Genomic DNA, 8,986 nt, shown 5'->3' on the forward strand with positions numbered 1-8,986 from the left:
TCCGCCATCAGCAGATCCACACCAGAGAGAAGCCTTACAGGTCCTTGAAATGCAGGAAGAGCTTCAGCCACAGCTGGTGACCCACTGAAGCCTGAACCAAGGTTGACCTTTAGACGAACCTTTCAACCTAACATTGTATTGTCATGTGTCCGCTTATCAGCAAAATCTATGTATGCTTGTTAGTAAAATAGGTACTGTGATAAGACTACACCTGTGTAAATATGTGTGCTTATTAGTAAGATATATTTTTGTTCTCTCATTAGTGAATAACATTTGTATCTGTTCATTAATGAAATATGTACAATTGTCAGCAAAATATGAGTATATTTATCTTTCTGTTTTAGAGACTAGTCAAAGCCATGGAAGTAGATCCCTGGCCTTGTTTGGCAGCAGATGGTGCAGGATGACTCCCTTGGTTTTTCTCTTAAGCCCTGGCCAGGCTTTGGGTGAAACCCAAGGAGAGAAGGAAGCCAGATGTTTTCCACACTAGTGGTTATGTAAGTTTGTTTGTTCAACAGTATAAAAGCTGGACCCTCTCACAGCAAAGATGGAGACCTCCCCTATGATTGGATGGCCTGCATAGCACTTCTCAGATCCCGAGAGGGGTTCTCTGACCCTTTGCTATGACCGGGGTTCCCCAGGTGACCTGCAGGTCTGGATGCTGGTAATGTAGCAGGGTATTTCTTAGTGACTGTAGGCAGTCTTTGTAGTAATGATGAGGTGCATTACTGAGCTTATCTTTTTGCAATTGTTTACTGTTTTGCATTAAAGTAACATTACGCACTTGTTCCTTAAGGTTGGTGTCTGTGTCTCTTGTGCTGACCCTCATCCCCTTGGCAAAACAACTTGAGGTGTCACCGTGTGCTTGTCTGTGACCTCTCTACTTCTGAGCAGGCTGGAGACACCTCTGATGTCACCATGGAACCCCTGTTACTGTGCATGACTTAATGGATCTTTAGGACCCGAGAGACCTCTGGGATGTCATCATGCAGCACCTGTCACAGCCAGTGACCTCATGGCTCCTTAGAAGCCCTAGAGACCCCTGGAAAAACCTGGATGACAACTTAATGAAACAGATCCTAAGGGAACTGACTCGGATCAGTGCCCTCCTTGATCTGCTACTTGTCCACAGAGAGGATCTCATGAGCAAGTGGAGATTGGGACCATCTTGGCCACAGCAACCATGAAGGGATCGAGTTTAAAATCTCTGTTGACAGGAGGAGAAATGCCAGCAAAACCTCACCTCTGGCCATGAGGAGAGCAGACTTCAGGATTGAAAATGTTTTTTGCACATGCTGGGGTCCATCAGCCCATGGCTGGGCAAACACATCATGGGGTGGATGAGCAATTGGCTCATGGGTCGAGCACAGAGGGTGACATCAGACTGGTGACCTGTCACTAGTGGGGTTCCATAGGGCTCAATCTTGGGCCCTGTGCTCTTCAACATCTTCATAAATTACTTGGACACAGGACTGGAAAGGACACTTTGCAGATGACACAAAACCGGGAGAAACTGTTGACTCCTTTGAAGACAGGGAGGCCCTGCAGAGAGACCTGGACAAATCCGGGGACTGGGCAATCACCAACCACAGGAAGTTCAACAAGGAGAAGTGCTGGGTTCTGCCCCTGGGATGGGGCAATCCTGGATGTACGGACAGACTGGGAATGAGAGGCTGGAAAGCAGTGCCAGAAAAGGGCCCTGGGGGTCCTGGTTGGTGGCCACTTGGCCACGAGTCAGTGTTACGACCCGCCCCAGAAAAAGGGGAGGAGTGTAACCCAGGTTCTTATCAATAATTCCCTTGGGGTGGATTAGAGTGAAACGACACTGAATAATCAGTGTCTGAAAACATATATTGGTAAGGTTTATTTTAACAATTTTGTATCAACAGGTATGCTAGCATTTTGGGTGTTGTCATATAACAATGTGACATAGAGATAACCTTTGGGGGGGGAGAAAATGCATAGGGGAGAGAAAGACAGGATAAGAGTAAGGGAGAGTAATGAAAAAGAAAAGCTGAGAGTGGACAAAATGTATATAGTCACCACCCACGGGGTCCAACAATGACACTTGGGAGTTGCCGCTTCTATGTCTGTCAGTTGAAGTGGTGGCCTTGATCTGCTGAGGGTGAAGGAGGGAAGCCCCCACACGCCAAGAAGTTATGAGTTATTATATCCATGGTTAGTGTCATGGGCCATGCCTCCAGCCTCCAAACTCTCCCCTGGGCCTGCGCAGTTTCTGTGTCTGGCCTGGTTCCCACCTTTTTAAGATTGGCAGAGGAGGGGATGGGCTTTTACGGGTCATCAGAGGTCCTGCCTTTTCAGGCAGGGCTTGACACCTTCAGCACTGGAGGGAGGGATGGGCCCAATTGCCCATCAGAGGTATAATACAACAGTCAAAAGCCTGCAAACTTGGCTCTTCACTGGAGGGAGGGACAGGCCCAACTGCCCATCAGAGGTACAATGCAAAGGTCTAAATCTTGCAAGAGTCTCCTAGAATGCATAAATCTTCAATCATTTCAGTCTCTGACAGTCAGCAGGGCCCTGGCAACCAGAAGGGACAACCCTGTCCTGGGGGCATCAGGCCCAGCATGGCCGACCGGGCCAGGGAGGGGATTGTCCCGCTCTGCTCTGCCCTGGGGCGACCTCACCTCAATATTGGGGCAGTCTGTAGGGACACAATGGAAGGGACAGATTGAGCCATTAGAGAGTGTCCAAAGGAGCGTAATGAAGATGAGGAAGGGCCTTGATTTGAAACCATGTGAGGACACTGAGGGCACTTGGTGTGTTCAGCTGGAGCAGAGGAGACTGAGGGGAGACCTCATGGCAGTTCCAGCTTCCTCAAGAGGGGCAGAGGAGGGGCAGACCCTGAGCTCTGCTCTATAAAAGTTGAGGGAAAATTTTGGAAAATCAAGGAGAGAGGAAAGGGAGAGAGAACATTGAAGCTGAGAATCTCTCCCCACCTCCCCCTCACCTTTCCTCCGCCAGTGGGTGCTGCCAGCAGGTGCTGCCACTGGAGAGTGGAGCTGTGCCAGCGTGGAGAGGACTGAGACCCACCGTGCCACCTGCGTGAGTTGTATCTTATCCTTCCACCCTGACCATATTTCTGAGGGCCGAAAGGTGCGGCTGAACCAGGACCCTGCACGGCCTGGGACATGGCTCAGCATGAGCAGGGAAACCACACATCCTGGCTGCATTCCAGAGAACTAAAACTACTAACACCTCCCCCAGCTAAAGAGATAACATCGAAAAGCAGCAGAGACAGAGAAAATAAAGGGCAGAAACTGCTTCTCCCCCCCCCAACTTGGCAGAAAGGTAGTTTTGGTGGTATTTTTTCTCTGCTTCTAGAAGTAATCTTAGCATTTTCCAACCTTTTCTTATTTTTTCCTCTTTCCTCTTTGCATCTCTTAGCAATTAATAAAATCAGTTTTGATATCAATGGATAACTTGTGTGGGTTTTAATTTTGTTCAAGAGAATATTCAAATCTGAAGTTCTTTCTGCAACATTTAAGCAGATTGTAACAATACTATAAAAGCCCAAATTTTAATGGAAGGATCTTCTGAATTATCCCTTCTTGGAGTGCAGAGATTCCTCCTCGGAGTGGGGACGCCCCTCAAGATCACTCCTTTACCCACAATTGTTGGTCTGGGTGAGTCACATCAACCTCTACTTGATTTTGCCAGCTTTACTATAATTGCTTCAATATTGCTTCCTAGTGCTCTATACTCTACTAATAGTTGTAGCTCCTACACGGTGTAGTAAATAATTCTAATTAAGGTCTTTTTGTCTAATCATTATCAGAATAAATCCTATATATTTATATAAATGTATTTGCTTTGCCATCCTTAATCCTGTGGGATAAAGTTGTATAAAGGCCCACTGGGCTCCCTGCACACCCAGTCTCCCCCAGTCAGACCAGTTTCCCCCCTGGCCCCAGGGCCCCAGTGAGGGCCCTGAGTCCTTTGAGAGGTCAAGGATCATCCCCATTCCCCACATTCCTACCCATTCTTGCCCTTTCCCACTTAATTTTGCCCATTCCAGTCGCTTCCTGCCCTCCAGGACACCACCTGAAGCTGCCACTGGGATCTTGCCCACGTTGGCTGGGCTCCAGCACCCCCAGGTACCTGTGCCAGGTGTGTTCCTCCACACATGGATGTCACAGGGACATCCCGGAATTATTAATTTTAAGGTTGTACCAAATCTGGGTGGTTTTGGGGACTATTTGCATGATTGCGTAATGACACTGAAATTCATCAACCAATGGGAAGGAAGGGGGCAGAGCTGGAAAGTTCTGTGGGCAAATACGGTGAAAAGTCCTAAGTTGTAACCACGGGAGGGCAGAGTGGGCAGCCCTGTTGGATTGGGGGTTCTGGGGGAATGGGGGGCCCAGGAGATGTGATTAAGGGGATTGGAGTCCCAGGGAATGGAGGTCCCAGGGAATGGGAGTCCTGGGATGCAGGTGCAAGGGAGGGGGACCTAGGGAATGGGGTTACCACGGGAATGGGGGTCCTAGGGACAGGGAACGGCTGAGTGGGCACGGGGGTCACGGCTCCTTCATTGGTGGCCTCAGACTTTGGGCTGACCAGGGTCTGGGGCAGCCTCCCAGGGGTACTTGTGCCCTGGGGGGGGCACCCGAGGAGGATTCTGGGGGCTCGGGAGGGTTCCAGGGCTGTTCCCCCCCTTGCCCTGCCCTCAGGCTTTTCCTTCTCTTTATTTCTACGTTTTTCCATATTTTCCTGACTTTTGCCCCCTCCAAAGCCCCCTCTCCCAGGTCCTGGCTTGGCGAGCGGAGAGGCCACTAGAGCAGCTCCTGCCCAGATCCTGCACCTTCCCACTCCAGACAGATCTGTGCCCACACAAACAGACCCACCGCAGGTGCAGGCAGGTGACCCCAGGTGATTTTGGGGTCTTTTGGCTCACGTTTGTATGTTTCAGTGATTTGGGGGGTCTTTGGCCTCATTTTCATGGTCTTTGGGCTGATTTTGGGGGGTTTGGGGCCCATTTCTTGGGTGATTTAGGCTGATTTTGGGGGTCTTTGGGCTCATTTGTGGGTGTTTTGGTTCAATTTTGGGGTGTTTCAGTGAATTTTTGGGCATCTTTTGGCCCATTTTGGGGACTTAAGACTCATTTTTGGGTTCTTTGGGCTGATTTTTGGGAGTTTTGAGCTGATTAGATGGGTATTTTGGATCATTTTGGATGTCTTTGGACAGATTGGGGGGGGGTTGGCTCATTTAGGGGGACTCTAGGCTGATTTGGGGGACTTTGGGCTCACTCTTGGGGTGTTTGGAACTATTTTTTGGGTCTTTTAGCTCATTTTCCAGGTCTTTGACCTGATTTTGGGGGTCTTTTGCCTCATTTTTGCCTCATTTTTGAGATCATTGGGCTGAGTTTTGGGGTCTTTTGGGTAATTTTTTGGGTCTTTGGCTGATCTTGTGGTCTTTGAGCTGATTTTTGGGGCCCCAGAGACTTTGCCACTTTTGAGAAGAAAACAAAGATTATTCCTAAAAAATGTTATTTTTTTTAATTCACCAAAGGGAAAAACAGGAATTCTGGGGATTTTCCTCAAAAACTCCTATTTTCAAGCCGTGTTTTGGGGCTCCAGGACAATTCTGGGACTCAAATTTAAAAACAACCTCTGAAAAGTGAAGTGAAAAGTCCCCAAAACACAGAAAAATCACCCACAAAATCCCACTTCCTTTTTTATTTTTTACATTTTTTGACGTTTTTCCTGTTTTTGGGGGGACTTTTCAGGGCTCAAATATCACAAAAACAGCTCGAAAGGACTGAAAACAACCAGAAAAAAGGGATTTACATGGAAACTGGATCAGAGGTAAGGAGGGACCACATAATATGGAGCTGGGGAGCCCCAAAATGTTGATTTTAGGAGGTGAGATTTGGAACGGGGGAGGGGGGAGCCCACAACGTGGACCTGGGAATTCGGCAGCCTAAAAATGAGGAGTTTGGGAGGGGGGATCCCAAAATTTGGAGCTGAGGAACTCCAAAATGTGTATTTGGGAAGTGGAGAATCCCAAAATGTCAATTTTGGGAAGGGGGATCCCAAAATTTAGAGAGAGAGACCCAAAAATGTGCATTTTGGGAACAAAAGAACCTCACATTTTGGTGTTTGGGAACAGGGGAACCCAAAACATGGAATTTGGGAATTGGAGACCCCAAAATTTGGAGTTTGAGGGGGGACCACAAAATATGGAGTCTGGCAACCCCAAAATTTGGATTTGGGAAGGGAATACAAAATTTGGAGGGAGGGAACCCCAAAATGTGGAGTTTGAAAAGGGGGAACACCAAAATATGGACCTGGGATTTGGGGAACCCTAAAATATGGAATTTGGGAAACAAGAAACCCCAAGATTTGGATTTTGAGAAGGGAGATCCCAACATTTAGAGATGGGGAGTCCCAAAATGGGGTTTTTTGGAAGGGGGATCCCAAATTTTTGAGGGATGGATCCCAAAATTTGGATGGGGAGACCCCAAAATGTGAAACTTGGGAATGGGCACCCCAAAATGTGGATTTCGAGGGGTCATGGCCCCAGGGCTGCTAAAATTCATGTGTTTTTTTTTAAATTTCAGATTTTCCCACAGACTCCAGTGGATCCATGATGCCACTGCTTCAGGTATGGCTGGGCTCAGGATTTGGGGATCTTTTGGGAATTTTGAAGCATTTCGGGGTAAAAAAAGGGATTTTTTTCCCAGAACCAGAAAATTTTAATTCTTAAAAAATTCAAATGAAATTAATTGAATTAAATCCAAAACCAAGGAATTTGGGGGATTTCAGCCTAAAAAGTCAGTGGGAAAAGAGGAATTTGGGATGTAGTAACTGGGATGGGAGTAGGTGACGCCTCCCATGGTTCCCCCCCCCCCAGATCTTCCTCCTCTTACTTGGCCTTGGAATTCTGGGAATTCTGGGAATTCCAGTGGTGGAAGTGCCAGAAAGTAGGCTCCTGGATGCCCTCAGTGAGTCTTGGGCCCTCCCAGTCCCTTCCAGTCCCTCCCAGTTCCCTCCCTCCCAGTATGTCCCAATGCCTTCCAGTTCCCCCAATCCCCTCCCATTATATCCCAGTTCCCTCACAGCATATCCCAGTCCCAAGCCTGTTTATCCCAGTGCCCCCCAGTCCTCTCCCAGTGACCCCAGTTCCCCTTCCAATAAATCCCATTTCATGCCCAGCCCCTCCCAATTCACTCCCAGTGATCCCAGTTCCCCGCTCAGTACATCCCAGTTCCCTCACAGTATATTCCAGTCCCTCACAGTGCCCACCAATCCCTTCCCGGTGATCCCAGTTCCTCTCCCAGTGACCCAGTTCCTCCCTCTCCCAGTCTATGCCAGTGCCCCCCAATCCTCTCCCAGTGTCCCCTGTCCTCTCCCAGTAGCCCAGTCACTGACCCTTGACCCCAACTCCAACCCAACCCCACCCACCTCTTCCAGAACATCCCTCTGGCCTCTCCAGTCTGGGACAGAATTCCCTCCTTTTCCCAAAAACTCCTTCCCTTTTTTCAACCCCCCCCCCATTACCTCCTCAGACACTCCCATCCAAAAGCAAGACCAGGGCCCCCCTTCCCACCTCAAGTGGGAGCCCTTCCAAGGCCGTCTTCCCCCCGATGCCGTCTCCAGCTGGAACCGCCATACCAGGCGCCTGGAATTCGTCTGTTCCACGATGGAGCTCAGCTGCAATTCCGGCTCCTACGATCCCATCAGGGGCCCCTATTGCTACTTCCCAAACAGGGGACAGGAGAAGCACACTTCCAACTTCAACATCTTGGTCAACTCCGGCGGCTTTGAGGCCTTGGATTGGGTGGATGATTCCTTTGGCACCGTCCCAGAAAATGCTGTGGAGAGTTGCCCAACGATCGACGTCTTCGTGGGGCGGAGCCGGGACGGGCTGGGAAAGGTCTCCAAGGAGCACCGGGCGCTTTTCGTGGCACTGGGGGGGGAGGAGGTTTGGTACAAGTGGTATCAAGTCTTAGTGGTCAAGACGGGTCTGTCCGACATCTCCATCGTGGATGTCGCCTACAACCTGAGCACGGTACTGGAACATTCTGAGGATGTGGTCTTGGCCAAGGCTCCGGTGCAGAACGAAGGCTGTGGGGTAGCCCCAGGGTCCACCTTCTTGGAAGAGGCCACAGAGGCGGAGCACACGTGGCGCTCAAATCACCCCGCGCTGGCCACCGTGCGCGGGACGCTGCAGGCGGCCCCGTTGGTCCTCACCGGGACGGGCTGGGCCGTGGCAAATGTCACCTCCCTGCCGTGGGTGGGCGGGGCCAGCATCGCTAAGTTCGTGTCCCACAGGCCCCACGAGGTGCGGGAGGAGGTGCCGGCGCGCTCGGAATGCACCGCGGTGCTCCGGGGACGCCGGCTTGACCTCCAGGTGATGTTCACTGCCCAGCTCCGCCGAGAATTCCATGATGGATTCCAGCACAGTGTGGGGGTCACTGGCTGGGCACAGACCCGAGTGGTCACTGGGGTCAGTGCCAGGATTGAGCAGTGTCGAGAACTTGCCAGGGTCCTGCCGTGTCCAGCATAGGGAGGGACCTATGCTGGACTTTGGGCTGGATCCCAAAAATTCCTCCACAAAGATTTTTCCTGGTGTTTTTCCCCTGAATAATCCCACAAAATGCAATAGCAGCAACTTGGAATGCAGGGCAATGCTTGGATTTGGTGGGTTTTCCCATATTTTTGCTTTTTGTGGCACAACCTTTATCCCTTTCTGAAACCACATGGTAAAACTGTGCAAAAACATGGCATTTTCTGACTGAATTTCCTGTTTTCTCCAAAAATTCTGTGGAATCTGGTATGGGGGGTCCCTGGGACAGTTCAGAACTGGAGGGTGGAGAGGGATTGGGAGTCCTGGAATGTTGGGAGGGGTGTCTCAGAGATCTGAGGGGACCCAGGGAGCTTGGGAGGAACACAAGGATTTGGGAATGCCCCAAATTTTGAGGGGGGAGAGAAAAGATTTGGGGAGACCCCAAATTGCCTGA

The 8,986-nt window shown here is 50.0% G+C and overlaps 1 protein-coding gene across 4 annotated transcripts in view; it reads left to right on the plus strand.

Moving 5' to 3' along the window:
- Nucleotides 1-8,765, plus strand: part of LOC113960551 (natterin-3-like) — a 20,428-nt gene extending 11,663 nt beyond the window's left edge. Inside the window, exons 3-8 of one of the 4 annotated variants that reach the window (XM_027670163.1) lie at nucleotides 2,999-3,647; nucleotides 4,757-4,893; nucleotides 5,750-5,828; nucleotides 6,584-6,627; nucleotides 6,877-6,967; nucleotides 7,532-8,765. In XM_027670163.1, the coding sequence (XP_027525964.1) occupies nucleotides 6,610-6,627; nucleotides 6,877-6,967; nucleotides 7,532-8,532 (1,110 nt within the window). In that variant the 5' untranslated portion in view covers nucleotides 2,999-3,647; nucleotides 4,757-4,893; nucleotides 5,750-5,828; nucleotides 6,584-6,609 and the 3' untranslated portion in view covers nucleotides 8,533-8,765. Of the gene's footprint in view, nucleotides 1-2,998; nucleotides 3,648-3,893; nucleotides 4,132-4,254; nucleotides 4,458-4,756; nucleotides 4,894-5,749; nucleotides 5,829-6,583; nucleotides 6,628-6,876; nucleotides 6,968-7,531 lie in introns of those variants that run through there. The other 3 variants (XM_027670162.1, XM_027670164.1, XM_027670165.1) reach the window with 3 other exon arrangements.
- The last annotated feature ends 221 nt before the right edge of the window (nucleotides 8,766-8,986 follow it).

Source organism: Corapipo altera, unplaced genomic scaffold (assembly GCF_003945725.1).
Source record: "Corapipo altera isolate COAL_440 unplaced genomic scaffold, ASM394572v1 60933, whole genome shotgun sequence".
Classification (NCBI taxonomy): domain Eukaryota; kingdom Metazoa; phylum Chordata; class Aves; order Passeriformes; family Pipridae; genus Corapipo; species Corapipo altera.